Raw genomic sequence first — 19,956 nt, 5'->3', positions numbered from 1 at the left:
TTGGCTTAAAAACCCTTAACGTTAAATATATACAGACATACACATTTAGAACATTTACCCAAAAAGCTAGGAAAAACCAATTGAATTTTATAATCAACCACGTTAATTCAGTACGGCGGATGATGGTGTTTTACTGAAACTGAGTCCCTTTCCTAGAGTGCCTGTGCTGCAGAAGGCCACGGCTCAGTTCCTTTGACCCTGCTTATGCCACTGAGTATTGTCTGATGATTCACTTTTCCCACACCCCTTTTCTTTAAATTCCTGTAAAGCTTTTGTTCATTACAGCACCCCTGCCTGAGGTGATTTGGGCCTCACTTGGTTTGAGCTTATCATTTGACTTTTATGTCTGCTTATGTTTGTTGTTGGTTTGGTGGGGGATTTCCCCTCATTCAACCCTGTTGATTAAAGTAGTCCTCTTTGGTATCACTGGAATCTTAAATGTAAATGCAGATTGGGCAGTGAAATTCTGGGGCAGGACTAGGTGGACATCTCAATGATCCAAAATCTACATTTCCATGAGTTTTTTATTTTTTATTTTGAAATCATTTTAAATTTAGCAGAAAGTTGGAAGAATAATACGAACAAAAGTACAACATGCTACCTGTACCTATACAAATAGTACAAAGATCAACCTATCACTAAGATTCATCAATCATTAACATGTTATCATATTTGCTTTTACATTCCCTCTTAATGTGTGCATATTATTTTTATGAGCCATTTGAGAGTAAGTTGCAGATATATCCCCTTTATGTGACTTTAAGATCAAAATGAAAACAAAACATTCTAAAAAATGAGAACATTATAATTAAGACCACCCCTTTGGCCACTCCAGTCCCAGGGCCTTTACTCTGCCTGGGGCTAATCCCCATGTATTGTGCATTTTTCCAGACATTGTAGGCGTGTACTTTAATAGTTTTTACATTCATATGTGGGTACTCATAGAAAATACACAGTATTGTTTGTGTGGGTTTAAAAAAAATACTTATGTTATATTGCTTATGACAATAGTTTTGATGTGGAAAAGATGCTTAAATATAACAGTCAGAATATAGAGTTCTAATTTCAATCTAGTCTTAGGTATGTAATGCTGTCTATAAGTCAATGCTGGGAAGAAATAGGTTAAAATGTTAATTGGTTGTGTTTGGCTGGTGGGATTACAAGTGATTTTTTTCCCCTCCTACTTCATGCTTTTTTGATATTTTGAACTTCCTACAGCAGATAACTTACATAATGGGGGTGTGGAGGGGAGGACAAGCAGATAATTTGGAAAAAGATACAAGAAGCCCAAGGTGTGACAGTGGTATGTGAAAGCAGAGCTCATTGAATAGAGGCTCCAGCAAACTGTCTGGTGGAAAGGGCAGGTGGCAAGTGGCAAAGATCCCAAGGTGAGACGGGAAAGCCTTCACCTCTTTTCCTGTTCTCCCACTGGGACCAGGAGGAGCAAAGACACATGAAGATCATAGATGAGACCATGGCCCAGCTGCAAGACCTGAAGAATCAGCACCTTGCCAAGAAGTCAGAGGTGAATGACAAGAATCATGAGATGGAGGAGATTCGTAAGAAACTGGGGGGCGCCAACAAGTGAGTGGGTTCAAGCCTGGGTTTGGGGGAACTAGGTAGATCAGGCAGCCTCTGGATTTGAGTCTTACCTCTCTCTCTGGACCTTCTTAGGGAAATGACTCATTTACAGAAGGAGGTGACAGCCATTGAGACCAAACTTGAGCAGAAGCGCAGTGACCGCCACAACCTGCTACAGGCCTGCAAGATGCAGGACATAAAGTTGCCACTGTCTAAAGGCACCATGGATGATATTAGTCAGGAAGAGGTGAGTATTGTGGCTGGTGGTGGGAGTGGGCTATAAGCAACATTAACCAGGGATGGGGGATAAAAAAGAGTGAGGGAGGGCTCGTGAGAGAGAGAGACAGTGGGTGGAGGTGGTATAGGGCATGAGGAATGCAGGGGAGGTGAGACAGGGTGAGGCTGTGAAGGCAGGGGAGGTGAAAGGTACTTTTCCAGGAGAAAGTTGAACTGGGGATAGAGCTGTTGTCAATAAATGGTGAGGGAGGTAGGCCAGGAGAAGATGAAATTGTTCATTAACATTACGGACTTGAGCTCACTTAGCTCTAGCAAGTGATGGTTATTGGTAAGAATGGGAATGGAGGGACATCAGCCAAGAGCAAAGGAAGATGGAAGTGGGGGGGCTTGAGGAATGATAGCTTAGCTGCAGTGAGGGAGATTGGCCAGAAGAGGGTTGGGTAAGGGACATCAGCAATGCAGAGGTGACAAAGCTCAGTATAGGAAAGGGAAGGACACTAGGCATTAGAGCCAAGGCATGCTATCCACTGGCAGTGAAGATTCGTAGCAAGGGGGTGGGATGTTAACTGCCAAGAGGTTTGTATACATCTTGTTTTTGACCTGAGATGCTCAGTCCCTTGCATCTTTCTCCCTCCCCACTTCCCAAATAGCATTTCAGTTTAATTCAACAAAATACTTTCAACACCAGCAATGTGCCACTATCATGGTAACACATGACATAATTACTCCTGATCCTAAGCACAGACCTGCCAGGCAGACATTGTCCTATGTTACAATTGGAGGTTTGTGTTTAAATCAGGATTCAAGTGTCAATCAGGATCTGACAGCATGGCTTGTTGGTCAGTTTTAGAGCCAAACTTTGAACTTAAGTCTTTTTGCCTTCAAAGCTGCTGTCTTTCTGCCACAGGTGCTTTCTAGCAATGTGCTTCTCAAAGACACTGAAGGCTGCAGAGGCACCCCCAGTCCCCTCTAGAGGGGCACTCATGGCCTGTCTGCTCCATTTGACTCCCTCTTACCATTGCAGGGTAGCTCCCAGGGGGAAGATTCTGTGAGTGGTTCCCAGCGAACTTCTAGTATCTATGCACGAGAGGCCCTCATCGAGATTGACTATGGTGACCTGTGTGAGGATCTGAAGGTGAGGATCAGCCTTAGGGGTTGGGGACATCTTCGTAGCTGTACAGAGAGAGGGTAAGCCCACAACAGCCCATGTAGACCACAGCTAGAAAGAGAGACAGGCTGCAAGGGAGAGAAGGGAGTTGTGATCCAGGGTCTCCCCCTATATGTACACATGAACACACACACACACATACAGACACACACATACACACATCTTCCATTCCCATGCCCAGTTACCCCTGTCCCTGCCTGCTGCCAGTCTTCCCTTTCTAAGCCTGTACATGTCTCAGCCCAGACACACACACAACATACTTCTGTACAGTGAACAGATGGGCCTTTGGTATTCCTCAGCGCTCTCACAGGCACTTTTTCCTTCTTCTTTGGCAGGCATTCTCCCATCCTGGCTATTTTTTTCACTCCCCTAGCTTCAGCTACAATTTCTGTGCTAGGTACCACAGGTATTTCAAACCCCAGCCTTCCTCCCCAAACCTGCCCCTTCTCCTCAGTGCCAGCCACAGGTTCAAACCAGAAATCTGAGCCTTGTTCTTGATTTTCACTGTCACTTCGTATATTCAGATAATTAACAAGCCCTATCCATTTTACCACCTAAATATGTGTTCAAATCTACTTTTTTCTGTTTCTACTGTCTCTAGTGCAGATTGCTTTCACCTTTCACATACACTACTGCAGGACCCTCCTAAACACTTCCTGAGTCTTTCCCATCCACCATTATACCCAGGGGGACTTCATTTTTTTTTTCAGCCTTCCCCTTTGTAGATTTTTTTTTCTTTGGTATCACTAATCTACAATTACATGAAGAACATTATGATTACTAGGCTCCCCCCTTCACTAAGTCCCCCCAACATACCCCTTCACAGTCACTGTCCATCAGCGTAGTAAGATGCTGTAAAATCACTACTTGTCTTCTCTGTGTTGCACAGCCCTCCCCGTGCCCCCCCACACTATACATGCTAATCGTAATGCCCCCTTTCTTTTCCCCCGCCCTTGTCCCTCCCTTACCACCCATCCTCCCCAGTCCCTTTCCATTTGGTAACTATTAGTCCATTCTTGGGTTCTGTGACTCTGCTGCTGTTTTGTTCCTTCAGTTTTTCTTTGTCCTTATATTCCACATATGAGTGAAAACATTTGGTACTTGTCTTTATGCACCTGGCTTATTTCACTGAGCATAATACCCTCTAGCTCCATCCATGTTGTTGCGAATTGTAGGATCTGTTTTTTCCTTATGCTGAGTAATATTCCATTGTGTATATGTACCACATCTTCTTTATCCATTCAATTACTGATGGAGATTTAGGTTGCTTCCATATCTTGGCTATTGTAAATAGCGCTGCGATAAACATAGGGGTGCATCTGTCTTTTTCAAACTGGAGTGCTGCATTCTTAGGGTAAATTCCCAGGAGTGCAATTCCTGGGTCAAATGGTATTTCTATTTTGAGTTTTTTGAGGAATCTCCATACTGCTTTCCACAATGGTTGAACTAATTTACATTCCCACCAGCACTGTAGGAGGGTTCCCCTTCCTCCACAACCTCGCCAACATTTGTTATTATTTGTCTTTTCGATGATGGTGATCGTTACTGGTGTGAGATGATATCTCATTGTGGTTTTAATTTGCATTTCTCTGATGACAAGTGATGTGGAGCATCTTTTCATGTGTCTGTTGGCCATCTGAATTTCTTCTTTAGAGAACTGTCTATTCAGCTCCTCTGCCCATTTTTTGATTGGATTATTTGCTTTTTGTTTGTTGAGGTGTGTGAGCTCTTTATATATTTTGGATGTCAACTCTTTATTGGATCTGTCATTTATGAATATATTCTCCCATATTGTAGGATACCTTTTTGTTCTATTGATGGTGTCCTTTGCTGTACAGAAGCTTTTTAGCTTGATGTAGTCCCATTTGTTCATTTTAGCTTTTGTTTCCCTTGCCCGGGGAGATATGTTCATGAAGAAGTCACTCATGTTTATGTCCATGAGATTTTTGCCTATGTTTTTTTCTAAGAGTTTTATGGTTTCATGACTTAAATTCAGGTCTTTGATCCATTTCAAATTTACCTTTGTGTATGGGGTGAGACAGTGATCCAGTTCCATTCTTTTACATGTAGCTGTCCAGTTTTGCCAGAACCACCTGTTGAAGAGACTGTCATTTCCCCATTGTATGTCCATGGCTCCTTTATCAAATATTAATTGGCCATATATGTTTGGGTTAATGTCTGGAGTCTCTATGCTGTTCCACTGGTTTGTGACTGTTCTTGTGCCAGTACCAAATTGTCTTGATTACTGTGGCTTTGTAGTAGAGATTGAAGTCAGGGAGCGAGATCCCCCCCCACTTTATTCTTCCTTCTCAGGATTGCGTTGGCTATTTGGGGTCTTTGACGGTTCCATATGAATTTTTGAACTATTTGTTCCAGTTCATTGAAGAATGCTGTTGGTAATTTAATAGGGATTGCATCGAATCTGTATATTGCTTTGCGCAGGATGGCCATTTTGATGATATTAATTCTTCCTAGCTAGGAGCATGGGATGAGTTTCCATTTGTTAGTGTCCTCTTTAATTTCTCTTAAGAGTGTCTTGTAGTTTTCAGGGTATAGATCTTTCACTTCCTTGGTTAGGTTTATTCCTAGGTATTTTATTCTTTTTGATGCTATTGTGAATGGACTTGTTTTCCTGATTTCTCTTTCTATTAGTTCATTGTTAGTGTATAGGAAAGCCACAGATTTCTGTGTGGTAATTTTGTATCCTGCAACTTTGCTGAATTCCGATATTAGTTCTAGTAATTTTGGAGTGGAGTCTTTAGGGTTTTTTATGTACAATATCATGTCATCTGCAAATAGTGACAGTTTGACTTCTTCTTTACCAATCTGGATTCCTTGTATTTCTTTGTTTTGTCTAATTGCCATGGCTAGGACCTCCAGTACTATGTTGAATAACAGTGAGGAGAGTGGGCATCCCTGTCTTGTTCCCGATCTCAGAGGAAAAGCTTTCAGCTTCTCGCACTGTTCAGTATGATGTTGGCTGTGGGTTTATCATATATGGCCTTTATTATGTTGAGGTACTTGCCCTCTATGCCCATTTTGTTGAGATTTTGTCATGAATGGATGTTGAATTTTGTCAAATGCTTTTTTAGCATCTATGGAGATGATCATGTGGTTTTTGTCCTTCTTTTTGTTGATGTGGTGGATGATATTGATGGATTTTCGAATGTTGTACCATCCTTGCATCCCTGGGATGAATCCCACTTGGTCATGGTGTATGATCCTTTTGATGTATTTTTGAATTCGGTTTGCTAATATTTTGTTGAGTATTTTTGCATCTACATTCATCAGGGATATTGGTCTGTAATTTTCTTTTTTGGTGGGGTCTTTGCCTGGTTTTGGTATTAGGGTGATATTGGCTTCATAGAATGAGTTTGGGAGTATTCCCTCCTCTTCTATTTTTTGCTGAACTTTAAGGAGAATGGGTATTATTATGTCTTCCCTGTATGTCTGATAAAATTCCGAGGTGTATCCATCTGGCCCGGGGATTTTGTTCTTTCGTAGTTTTTTGATTACCGCTTCAATTTCTTTGCTGGTAATTGGTCTGTTTAGATTTTCTGTTTCTTTCTGGGTCAGTCTTGGAAGGTTGTATTTTTCTAGGAAGTTCTCCATTTCTTATAGGTTTTCCAGCTTGTTAGCATATAGGTTTTCATAGTATTCTCTAATAATTCTTTGTATTTCTGTGGGGTACATCGTGATTTTTCCTTTCTCGTTTCAGATTCTGTTGATGTATGTTGACTCTCTTTTTCTCTTAATAAGTCTGGCTAGAGGTTTATCTATTTTGTTTATTTTCTCATAGAACCAGCTCTTGGTTTCATTGATTTTTGCTATTGTTTTATTCTTCTCAGTTTTATTTATTTCTTCTCTGATCTTTATGTCCCTCCATATGCTGACCTTAGGCCTCATTTGTTTTTCTTTTTCCAATTTCGATAATTGTGACATTAGACTATTCATTTGGGATTGTTCTTCCTTCTTTAAATATGGCTGGATTGCTGTATACTTTCCTCTTAAGACTGCTTTTGCTGCATCCCAGAAGTTGGGGCTTTGTGTTGTTGTCATTTGTTTCCATATATTGCTGCATTTCCATTTTAATTTGGTCGTTGATCCATTGATTATGCAGGAGCATGTTGTTAAGCCTCCATATGTTTATGAGCCTTTTTGCTTTCTTTGTATAATTTATTTCTAGTTTTATACCTTTGTGGTCTGAAAAGTTGGTTGGTAGGATTTCAATCTTTTTGAATTTACTGAGGCTCTTTTTGTGGCCTAGTATGTGGTCTATTCTGGAGAATGTTCTGTGTGCACTTGAGAAGATTGTGTGTCCTGTTGCTTTTGGGTGTAGAGTTCTGTAGATGTCTATTAGGTCCATCTGTTCTAGTGTGTTGTTCAGTGTCTCTGTGTCCTTACTTATTTTCTGTCCGGTGGATCTGTCCTTTGGAGTGAGTGGTGTGTTAAAGTCTCCCATAATGAATGCATTGCATTCTGTTTCCTCCTTTACTTCTGTTAGTATTTGTTTCACATATATTTGTGCTCCTGTATTGGGTGCATATATGTTTATAATGGTTATATCCTCTTGTTGGACTGAGCCCTTTATCATTAGGTAGTGTCCTTTTTTATCTCTTGTTACTTTCTTTGTTTTGAAGTCTATTTTGTCTGATACTAGTATTGCAACACCTGCTTTTTTCCCCCTGTTGTTTGCATGAAACATCTTTTTCCATCCCTTGACTTTTAGTGTGTGTATGTCTTTGGGTTTGAGGTGAGTCTCTTGTAAGCAGCATATAGATGGGTCTTGCTTTTTTATCCATTCTATTACTCTGTGTCTTTTGAGTGGTGCATTCGGTCCATTTACATTTAGGGTGATTATTGAAAGATATGTACTTATTGCCATTGCAGGCTTTAGATTTGTGGTTACCAACGGTTCAAGGTTAGCTTGTTTACTACCTTACTGCCTGACCTCACTCGCTTATTGAGCTGTTATAAACACAGTCTGATGATTATTTCTTTCCCCTCTTTTTCCTCCTACTCTATTCTTCATATGTTGGGTGTTTTGTTCTGTGCTCTTTTTAGGAGTGCTCCCATCTAGAGCAGTCCCTCTAAGATGCCCTGTAGATGTGGTTTGTGGGAGGCAAATTCCCTCATCTTTTGCTTGTCTGGGAATTGTTTCATCCCTCCTTCATATTTAAATGATTATAGTGCTGGATACAGTATTCTTGGTTCAAGGCCCTTCTGTTTCATTGCATTAAATATATCATGCCATTCTCTTCTGGCCTGTAAGGTTTCTGTTGAGAGGTCTGATGATAGCCTGATGGGTTTTCCTTTGAAGGTGACCTTTTTTCTCTCTCTGGCTGCCTTTAATACTCTGTCCTTGTCCTTGATCTTTGCCATTTTAATTATTATGTGTCTTGGTGTTTACCTCTTTGAGTCCTGTCTCTCAGGAGTTCTGTGTGCCTCCGTAGTCTGAGCAACTATTTCCTCCCCCAGTTTGGGGAAGTTCTCAACAATTATTTCTTCAATGACACTTTCTATCCTTTTTTCTCTCTCTTCTTCTTCTGGTACCCGTATAATGTGGATATTGTTCCTTTTGGATTGGTCACACAGTTCTCTTAATATTGTTTCATTCCTGGAGATCCTTTTATCTCTCTCTGTGTCATCTTCTATGCGTTCCTGTTTTCTGGTTTCTATTTCATCAATGGCCTCTTGCATCTTATCTATTCTGCTTATAAATGCTTCCAGAGATTGTTTCACTTCTGTAATCTCCCTCCGGACGTCATCCCTTAGCTCTTGTATCTGCATCTCCATCAGCGTGTTTATGATTTTTACTTTGAATTCTTTTTCAGGAAGACTGGTTAGGTCTATCTCTTTCTCAGGGGTTGTGATTTTGGTCTGTATCAAATTCTTCTGCCTTTTCATGGCAATAGAGATAGTTTGTGGAGCTGGCAGAAGTGATGGCTGGGAGAACGTCCCTTCTTGTTGGTTTGTGTCTTCCTCTCCTGGGAGAACAGCGACCTCTAGCGGCTTGTGTTGGGCAGCTCCGTGCAGATGGGGCTTCTGATTCTTGCCCGGCTGCTATGGAGTTTAGCTCTGTGGTCGGTGTGGGCATGTCCTGCCTTGGGCTGCTGCTCCAATATGGCGGATCATCATTGGAGGGAAAACGGCCGGGAGGCTGTTTATGTCCGTGAGTGGCCTCTGAGCTGCCCTGCTGCCTAGGGGGTTAGTGTGCCCAGAGTTCTCTGGGATTCCTAGCTGCTGGGCCACGTGTCCTGGGATGTTTCTGTCCAGCTGTGGGTTCCCTGTCCCTTTAAGACTTTCAAAAAGCACTCGCTTTTCTTTGTCCCAGGGGCGACAGCCGTGGGGACCCTCTCACAGGTCTTACTGTGCTGTTTTCCTAGTTTCCAGCACCCCATGCACTCACTGTTTCTGCGCTCTGGTGTGGATGGCTAGGGCTGGCTAGTTAGCAGTCTTGGGCTCCCTCTCTCTCCCTGCTCCGACTCCTCTCCTCCTGCTGGGAGCTGGTGTGAGGGGCGCTCGGGTCCCACCAGGCTGGGGCTTGTATCTTACCGCCTTCGCAAGGCGCTGGGTTCTCGCAGGTGTGGATGTAGTCTGGCTGTTGTCGTGTGTCTTCTGGTCTCTGTTTTAGGAAAAGTTGTATTTGTTGTATTTTCAAAAATATATGTGGTTTTGGGAGGAGATTTCCTCTGCTCTACTCATGATGCCATCTGGGCTCCACCTTGGGGAGTTGATTTTTTATAAAACTTTTAATTATGGAAAAATTTGAACTGTATACAGAGGTAGGGAGAATAATATAATGAGTCCCGGATACCCATCACCTAGCTTTACTCACTAGCAACATGTGGTCAGTCTCATCTTGTATATCTTCCCCCCTTTTTGGCATATTTTATATGATATTCCAGATATTTTTCCATTCATAATTACCTCAGCATGTATCTCCAGAATAGAACGTCTCTTTTTAGAAAGTGAAACCACAATATCATACTAAAAAATTTTTAATGCTAATTGTAATATCATCCAATATTCAGTAAATGTGTAGATTTCCATGAATTTCACATGCGTACCTTTTTATTTTAAACACAATTTGTTTAAATCAGGATTCAAGTGAGGTCCATATGTTAAAATTGGTCTCCTAGTTTACAACATTTTCTTAATTCTTTTTATTTTTTCTTATTTATGGAAGAAACTGGGTCATTAGTTATGTACAATTTTCTACATTCTAAATTTGGCTGATTGTGTTGCATGATGTTATTTAACATGATCTTCCATCCCCTGTATTTCCTGTAAACTGGTAGTTAAATCTACCAGTTTGACTGGATTCAGGTCCGTTTTTAATTTTTAGCAAGAATATGTCATAGGCGGTGCTGTGTACTTGTGAACTTCCTTTTGCATCACATCAGTACACACTGGATGTCAGTTCTCTCTGTCTTTGTAATGTTAAGATTTATCAGTGTTCAATGTCACCTATGAAGTTTTCTTGCCAAAAACTCACACAAGGCTCTGGTCAAGCTTTTGTATCTACCAATTATATGAAACACTAGTGCCAGAGGAACATCTGACATAAAAGTATAGGATTTTAGTTAGCTAAATCCATCCTGTGGGAAACTCTAAAGCACAAGAGACTTGGGTTCTTCCATCAATAAATGGGGAGAAAGAAAATACAGAGGGAAAAGCTTAACAGACTCCAAGAGATAAGTCAGCCAATTGGAATGTGTGGCCCTCCCTTTTATCTACTACAAAGAGAGGAAGGGGAACCTATGGATTAAATTAGATTTAAGAGACATATCAGCCAATTCCCATGTGTGCACCTTATATGAAACCTGCTTTGAAAAACCTGTACAATTTACTTTTTATGGTACAGGGTGATTTGAACATTGATGTTCAGGAATTGCTGTTAATATTTTTAGATGAGATAAGGTTTTATGGTTTGATGATTTTATTTTTAAAATGTTTTTATCGTTTTAAAATTTTTTAATTGAACTTTTTAAAAATGTCTTTATCTCTTATAACAGTGGTTCTCAATGGGATGGGGTGGATTTGCCTCCCCAGGGAACATTTAGTAATACCTGAAGACATTCTTGTCACACCCAGTTGTAACAACTAGGCAGAGGTTATTGCTAGTATCTAGTGGGTAGACACCAGGGATGCTGCTAGACATCTTGCAGTGTGTAAAAGGCAGCCTCCAGCCTCCACAATGACAAATCGTTTGGCCTGAAGTGTCAGTAGTGCCAAGATTCAGAAACCCTGTTTTAGAGATATGTATTGATGTATTTATAAATGAACTGATATGTCTGAGATTTGCTTTAATTGGGTATAGATGGCAGAGTGTTGGCCATGAGTTAATAATATTTGAAGCTGAACAGTAGGTGCATGGGAGTTTATTCTGTTATTCTCTGCACTTGTGTGTATGTTTGGAAATTTACATAGTATAAAGTTTAAAAAAAAATCATGATCATTTGGATCAGTTGTTAGCCCCATCCACCCCCCCCCCTTTTTTTTGCTGTCATATTATCCTTTATTGAAAAATTTTCCTTTGTAGTACTTAACTAGCTGGGCATTCCACTGGACTACTGTTGATGTCATCTATAATGTCATGAGGGTGACAGCTATAAACACTGAAGCCCCCAGACTGGGTGGTCCTCATGTATCTCTTTGATGGTTCCAGGAAGTTCTCTAGCTAAAGATTGGCACTGCATATGTTGGGCAACATTTACAATCTCATCAAAAGTGATATTTGCACTGTGCTTAATGTTTTTCTGCTTCTTTCTGTTGGCAGTTCCTTCAGGGCTTTGATGATAAGGGCAGAGGCAGAAAGCACCACCTCGATCTAGGCCTGTCTGTTCTGAATGGTCAGCTTCACTGTAATCCTCAGACCCTTCCAATCACTAGTTCCCTTGGCTATGTCATCACCAGCCTTTTTGGGAGGCAGACCCAGGGGGTTGGTCTTGAGGACCAGGGCAGATGTGGCACTAACTTCCCCACTGGTGCACCTCAGGTATAGTACTTTGATCTCTTTGGGGTCAAACTTAGGCAGCGTGGTGGAGGCAGCTGGTGTCTGATGAACCTGGATTCTGGACGACTGAAGAAAGTTGCACCATGGCCTTGTCCAAGCCAAAAGCTGAAAGCCCCATCAATTTTTATAAAGTTCTCTATCACCCTTTCATGAGTTGGTTTTAGCAGCTGTTAATCATCATTGCTTAGATCCATTAAGCGTTGCAAAATGATAATTTTCTAATTCTAACATTCTTCCTCTATTTATTAATTCGAATTCTAAAAAGAACGTCTCACCTGAGCTACTTAGTTCCATTGAAATCGTTATTACAGAAAAGGTAGGATACATACTTCATTCTTTTCCTTTATTTACCAGCTATCAGAATAAGGTGGTTGGTTGCCCTGGTAACCCATAAAGGTGACCAGTGAGGTTTTTTATTTGTATTTATTATGAACTTGTGTTTAAATGTATTTTGATTTGTCTATTGGAGGCATGTGTCTTCAAATTGTCCCATCCTTGGTCAGTGGGAGCCACTTCAAGTTGATTTTTGTTGTTCTTATTTTTAGATTTTTATTATGGAAATTTTCATATGCAAAACAAGATACTATAATGCTACCTCATACAGTCATCACCAGTTTCACCAGTTATAAACTCATAAACAAACTTGTTTCATGTGCCCCATGTGAAACATACTCCATCCTTCCACTCCATTGGGTTATTAAATTCTGGACATCATCTCATTTCATTCATAAATACTTCAGAATGTATCTCTAAAAGATAAAATTCTTTTTTTAAATTGTTTTTATTAAGGTATCATTGATATACACTCTTATGAATCATGTGAAAAACAGTATGGTTACTACATTCATCCATATTACTGAGTCCCCCCCCCACACACCCCATTGCAGTCACTGTCCATCAGTGTAGTAAGATGCCACAGAATAGCTACTTGTCTTCTCTGTGCTACACTGTCTTCCCAATGATCCCCCCCACACCATGTGTACTAATCATTAATACCCCTCAATCCCCTTCTCCCTCCCTCCCCACCTACCCTACCCCACCTTTTGGTAATGGCTACTCCCTTCTTGGAGTCTCTGAGTCTGCTGCTGTTTTGTTCCTTCAGTTTTGCTTCATTGTTATACTCCACACATAAGGGAAATCATTTGGTATTTGTCTTTCTCTGCCTGGTTTATTTCACTAAGCTTAATACCCTCCAGCTCCATCCATGTTGTTGCAAATGTTAGGATTTGTTTCTTATGGCGGAATAGTATCCCATTGTGTATATGTACCACATCTTTATCCATTCATCTACTCATGGACACTTAGGTTGCTTCCATATCTTGGCTATTGTAAATAGTGGGCTGCAGTAAACATAGGGGTGCATATGTCTTTTTGAATCTGGGAAGTTGTATTTGTGTAAATTCTTAGGAGTGGAATTCCTGGGTCAAATGGTATTTCTGTTTTTAGTTTTTTGAGGAACTTCCATATTGCTTTCCACAGTGGTTGAACTAGTTTACATTACCACCAGCAGTGTAGGAGGCTTCCCTTTTCTCCCCATCCTCACCAACATTTGTTGTTCCCAGTCTTTTGGATGGTGGTGATCCTTACTGGTGTGAGGTGATATCTCATTGTGGTTTTAATTTGCATTTCCCTGATAATTAGCGATGAAAGATAAAATTCTTATAAATATTTTGAAGCATTATACCAAACAAAACAATAATTCTTTAATATTAGGATTACATATTATATAATTCCTTAATATCAATCTTATGATTAGTGTTCACATATCCCTGATTCTCATACACACACACACACACACACACACACACTCACAGTTTGCTTGCTTGAATTGAGACTCTTAATAAGATGATTGATAGATATACATACACAGATGATTGGTTGATACGTCTCCTAAGTCTCATTTAACCTACAGTATTCACCCGTTTATCTGCAGTTCCTGCTTTTACAATTACCTGCGGTCAACTGCGGTTCCAAAGCAGATGATTCTCTTCTGATGTATAGTCAGCAGGTCAATAGCAGTCTAATGCTATATCACAATGCCTTTGTCATACACCTCACTTCATCTCATCACATAGGCATTTTATTTCACATGACAAGAACAATGAGTACAGTATAATAAGGTATTTTGGGAGAGACCTCAGTCATAAAACTATTATTATAGTATGCTACAATTATTCTACTTTATTAATAGTTATTGTTAATTTCCTATAGCTAATTTATAAATTAAGCTTTACAATATGTTTGTATGTATAGGAAAAAGCATAGTGTATTGTAGGGTTTGGTGCTAGCCATGGTTTCAGGCATCCACTGGGGGTCTTGGAATTTAACTCCCATGGATAAGAGGGTGGCTGCTGGGTAACATCCCCCCTTGTCTGTTTTTATTTTTCTTTGTAGTATTTTTTTGTTGTAGAAGAAATTGATTCATTTCTCCTAAACTATTTCTTTTTATTTATTTATTTGTTCGTTTAATTATTTTGGTATCATTAATAATTACATGAGGAACATTATGTTTACTAGACTCCCTCCATCACCAAGTCCACCCACATACCCCATTACAGTCACTGTCCATCAGCATAGTAAGATGCTGTAGACTCACTACTTGTCTTCTCTGTGTTGTAGAGCCCTCCCTGTGCCCCACCGCCTACATTATGTATGCTAATCGTAATGCCTCCCTTTTTTTTTGCCTTATCCCTCCCTTCCCACACATCCTCCCCAGTCCCTTTCCCTTTGGTAACTGTTAGTCCATTCTTGGGTTCTGTGATTCTGCTGCTGTTTTGTTCCTTCAGTTTTTTCTTTGCTCTTATACTCTGCAGATAAGTGAAATCATTGTCTTTCTTTGCCTTGCTTATTTCACTTAGCATAATACCCTGTAGCTCCATCCATGTTGTTGCAAATGGTAGGATTTCTTTTCTTCTTATGGCTGAATAATAATCCATTGTGTGTATATACCACCTCTTCTTTATCCATTCATCTACTGATGGACACTTAGGTTGCTTCCATTTCTTGGCTATTGTAAATAGTGCTGTGATAAACATAGGGGTGCATCTGTCTTTTTCAAACTGGGCTCCTGTATTCTTAGGGTAAATTCCTAGAAGTGGAATTCCTGGGTCAAATGGTATTTCTATTTTGAGCTTTTTGAGGAACCTCCATACTGCTTTTCACAGTGGTTGAACGAATTTGCATTCCCACCAGCAGTGTAGGAGGGTTCCCCTTTCTCCACATCCTCGCCAACATTTGTTGTTGTTTGTCTGTTGGATGGTGGCGATCCTTACTGGTGTGAGGTGATATCTCATTGTGGTTTTAATTTGCATTTCTTTGATGACAAGCAATGTGGAGCATCTTTTCATGTGTCTGTTGGCCATCTGAGTTTCTTCTTTGGAGAAGTGTCTGTTCAGTTCCTATGCCCATTTTTTAATTGGATTATTTACTTTTTCTTTGTGGAGGTGCTTGAGCTCTTTATATATTTCGGATGTCAACCCTTTATCGGATCTTTCATCTATGAATATATTCTCCCATACTGGAGAATGCCTTTTTGTTCTATTGATGGTGCCCTTTGCTGTACAGAAGCTTTTCAGCTTGATATAGTTGCACTTGTTCATTTTTGCTTTTGTTTCCCTTGCCTGGGGAGATATGTTCATGAAGAAGTTGTTCACGTTTATGTCCAAGAGATTTTTGCCTATGTTTATTTCTAAGAGTTTTATGGTTTTGTGATTTACGTTCAAGTCTTTGATCCATTTTGAATTCACTTTTGTGTATGGGTTAAACAATGATCCAGTTTCATTCTCTTACATGTAGTTGTCCAGTTTTTCCAACACCAGCCATTGAAGAGGCTGTCATTTCCCTATTGTATATCCCTGGCTCCTTTATCATACATTAATTGATCGTATATGTTTGAGTTAATATCTGGAGTCTCTATTCTGTTCCACAGGTCTGTGGCTCTGTTCTTGTGCCAGGACCAAAGTGTCTTGATTACTGTGTCTTTGTAATAGAGCTTGAAGTTGGGATGCGAGATCCCCCCTGCTTTATTCTTCCTTCTCAGGATTGCTTTGGCTATTCAGGGTCTTTTGTGATTCCATATGAATTTTAAAACTATTCGTTCCAGTTCGTTGAAGAATGCTGTTGGTATTTTGATAGGGATTGCATTGAATCTGTAGATTGTTTTAGGCCAGATGGCTATTTTGACAATATTAATTCTTCCTGTCGAAGAGCATGGGATGAGTTTCCATTTGTTAGTGTCCTCTTTAATTTCTTTTAAGAGTGTCTTACAGTTTTCAGGGTATAGGTCTTTCACTTCCTTGGTTAGGTTTATTCCTAGGTACTTTATTTTTTTTTTGATGCAATTGTGAATGGAATTGTTTTCCTGATTTCTCTATCTGCTAGTTCATCGTTAGTGTATAGGATAGCAACAGATTTCTGTGTATTAATTTTGTATCCTGCAACTTTGCTGAATTCAGATATTAGTTCTAGTAGTTTTGGCGTAGAGTCGTTAGGGTTTTTTATGTACAATATCATGTCATCTGCAAATAGTGACAGTTTGACCTCTTTGCCAATCTGAATGCCTTTTATTTCTTTGTTTTGTCTGATTGCCGTGGCTAGAACCTCCAGTACTATGTTGAATAACAGTGGGGAGAGTGGGGATCCCTGTCTTGTTCCCGATCTTAGAGGAAAAGCTTTCAGCTTCTCGCTGTTCAGTATGATGTTGGCTGTGGGTTTGTCATGTATGGCCTTTATTATGTTGAGGTACTTGCCCTCTATACCCATTTTGTTGAGAGTTTTTATCATGAATGTATGCTGAATTTTGTCGAGTGCTTTTTCAGGGTTTTTGTAGATGATCATGTGATTTTTGTCCTTTGTTTTGTTTACGTGGTGGATGATGTTGATGGATTTTCGAATGCTGTACCATCCTTGCATCCGTGAGATGAATCCTGCTTGGTCATGGTGTATAATCCTCTTGATGTATTTTTGAATTCAGTTTGCTAATATTTTGTTGAGTATTTTTGCATCTATGTTCATCAGGGATATTGGTCTGTAATTTTCTTTTTTTGGGGGTCTTTGCCTGGTTTTGGTACTAGGGTGATGCTGGCTTCATGGAATGAGTTTGTAAGTATTTCCCCCTCTTCTATTTTTTGGAAAACTTTAAGGAGAATGTCTTCTCTATATGCCTTCTCTATATGTCTAATAAAATTCAGTGGTTAATCTGTGTGGTCCGGTGGTTTTGTTCTTGGGTAGTTTTTTGATTACCAATTCAATTTCCTTGCTGGTAATTGGTCTGTTTAGATTTTCTGTTTCTTCCTTGGTCAGACTTGGAAGGTTGTATTTTTCTAGAAAGTTGTCCATTTCTTCTAGGTTTTCCAGCTTGTTAGCATATAGATTCTCATAGTATTCTCTAATAACTCTTTGTATTTCTGTGGGGTCCGTTGTGATTTTTCCTTTTTCATTTCTGATTCTGTTGATGTTTTTAGATTCTCTTTTTCTGTTAATTAGTCTGGCTAGGGGCTTATCTATTTTGTTTATTTTCTCAAAGAACCAGCTCTTGGTTTCACTGATTTTTTTCTATTGTTTTATTCTTCTCAATTTTACTTATTTCTTCTCTGATCTTTATTATATCCCTCCTTCTGTTGACTTTGGTTCTTATTTGTACTTCTTTTTCCAGTTTTGATAATTGTGACATTAGACTATTCATTTGGGATTGTTTTTCATTCTGTAAATATGCCTGGATTGCTATATACGTTTCTCTTAAAACTGCTTTCGCTGAGTCCCACAGAAGTTGGGAGTTTGCATTGTTTTTGTCATTTGTTTCCATATACTGCTTGATCTCTATTTTGATTTGGTCATTGATCTATTGATTATTTAGGAGCATGTTGTTTAGCCTCCATGTGTTTGTGAGCCTTTTTGCTCTCTCTGTACAATTTCTAGTTTCTTACTTTTGTGGTCTGAGAAGTTCTTTGGTAGAATTTCAATCTTTTTGTATTTACTGAGGCTCTTTTTGTGGCCTTGTATGTGGTCTATTTTGGAGAATGTTCCATGTGCACTTGAGAAGAATGTGTATCCTATTGCTTTTGGGTGTAGAGTTCTATAGTTGTCCATTAGGTCCATCTGTTCTAGTGTGTTGTTCAGTGCCTCTGTGTCCTTACTTATTTTCTGTGTGGTGGATCTATCCTTTGGAGTGAGTGGTTTGTTGATGTCTCCTAAAATGAATGCATTGCATTCTATTTCCTCCTTTAATTCTGTTAGTATTTGTTTCACATATGCTGGTGCTCCTGTATTGGGTGCATATGTATTTATAATGGTTATACACTCTTGTTGGATTGACCCCTTTATCGTTATGTAATGTCCTTCTTTATCTCTTGTTACTTTCTTTGTTTTGAAGTCTATTTGTCTGATACTAGTACTGAAACACCTGCTTTTTTCTCCCTGTTGTTTGCATGGAATATCTTTTCCCATCACTTGACTTTTAGTCTGTGCATGTCTTTGGGTTTGAGGTGAGTCTCTTGTAAGCAGCATATAGATGGGTCTTGCTTTTTTATCCAGTCTATTACTCTGTGTCTTTTGATTGGTGCATTCAGACCATTTACATTTAGGGTGATTATTGAAAGATATGTACTTACTGCCATTGCAGGATTTAGGTTTGTGGTTACCAAAGGTTCAAGGTTAGCTTCTTTACTATCTTACTGTCTAAGTTAACTCGCTTATTAAGCCATTATAAACACAGTTTGACGATTCTTTATTTCTCTCCCTTCTTATTCCTCCTCCTCCATTCTTTATATGTTAGGTGTTTTATTTTGTGCTCTTTTGTGCTTCCTTTGATTGCTTTTGTGGGTAGTTGATTTTATTTGTTGCCTTTAGTTAGTATTTGATTGTTCTGGCTTTCTTTGCTGAGATTTTATTTTCTCTGGTGACATCTGATTAGCCTTAGGAGTGCTTCCATCTAGAGCAGTCCCTCTGAAATACCCTGTAGAGGTGGTTTGTGGGAGGCAAATTCCCTCAACTTTTGCTTGTCTGGGAATTGTTTAATCCCTCCTTCATATTTAAATGATAATCGTGCTGGATACAGTATCCTTGGTTCAAGGCCCTTCTGTTTCATTGCATTAAATATATCATGCCATTCTCTTCTGACCTGTAAGGTTTCTGTTGAGAAGTCTCATGATAACCTGATTGGTTTTCCTTTGTAGGTGACCTTTTTTCTCTCTCTGGCTGCCTTTAATACTCTGTCCTTGTCTTTGATCTTTGCCATTTTAATTATTATGTGTCTTGGTGTTGTCCTGCTTGGGTCCATTGAGTTTGGAGTTCTGTGTACTTCCGTGGTCTGAGAGTCTATTTCCTCCCCCAGTTTGGGGAAGTTTTCAGCAATTATTTCTTCAAAGACACTTTCTATCCCTTTTTCTCTCTCTTCTTCTTCTTCTGGTACCCCTACAATGCGAATATTATTCTGTTTGGATTGTTCACACAGTTCTCTTAATATTCTTTCATTCCTGGAGATCCTTTTATCTCTCTCTGCGTCTACTTCTCTGCGTTCCTGTTCTCTGATTTCTATTCCATTAATAGCCTCTTGCATCTCATCCATTCTGTTTTTAAGTCCTTCCAGAGATTGTTTTATTTCTGTATTCTCCCTCCTTAGCTCCTACATATTACTCTGTACGTCCATAAGTATGGTTAGCTTTATTTTGAATTCTTTTTCAGGAAGATTGGTTAAATCTATCTCCTCTGATTCCCTCTCAGGGGAGGATGTCTGGGTTAGTTTGGTCTGTATCAAATTCTTCCGCCTTTTCATGGTGATAGAGGTAGTTGTGTGCAGTTGGTACATGTGTCAGCTGGGAGAACCAAGACCCTTTCTACTTCCTCCTGTCCTTCCTTTCCTGGGAGAATGGCGCCCCCTAGCGGCTTGTGTGGGGCAGCTGCGTTCAGACGGGGTCTCTGATTCTTGCCCAGCTACTGTGGAGTAAGCTCCGCG

The 19,956-nt window shown here is 39.7% G+C and overlaps 1 protein-coding gene and 1 pseudogene across 2 annotated transcripts in view; one reads left to right on the top strand and one right to left on the bottom strand.

Annotated features, from left to right (window-relative positions):
- SMC1A (structural maintenance of chromosomes 1A) overlaps nucleotides 1-19,956 on the top strand; it is a 53,220-nt gene that overhangs the window by 14,490 nt on the left and 18,774 nt on the right. For both annotated transcript variants that reach the window (XM_037010379.2, XM_017677493.3), the window contains exons 17-19: nucleotides 1,439-1,584; nucleotides 1,675-1,828; nucleotides 2,843-2,953. In XM_037010379.2, the coding sequence (XP_036866274.1) occupies nucleotides 1,439-1,584; nucleotides 1,675-1,828; nucleotides 2,843-2,953 (411 nt within the window). The remainder of the gene's footprint in view (nucleotides 1-1,438; nucleotides 1,585-1,674; nucleotides 1,829-2,842; nucleotides 2,954-19,956) is intronic.
- Nucleotides 10,238-12,122, bottom strand: LOC140847504 (large ribosomal subunit protein uL11-like; annotated as a pseudogene).

The sequence above is a fragment of the Manis javanica genome, chromosome X, assembly GCF_040802235.1.
Source record: "Manis javanica isolate MJ-LG chromosome X, MJ_LKY, whole genome shotgun sequence".
Lineage (NCBI taxonomy): Eukaryota > Metazoa > Chordata > Mammalia > Pholidota > Manidae > Manis > Manis javanica.
Note: the sequence above shows the minus strand (reverse complement) of the source record. Positions and strands in the feature narration are given on the sequence as shown.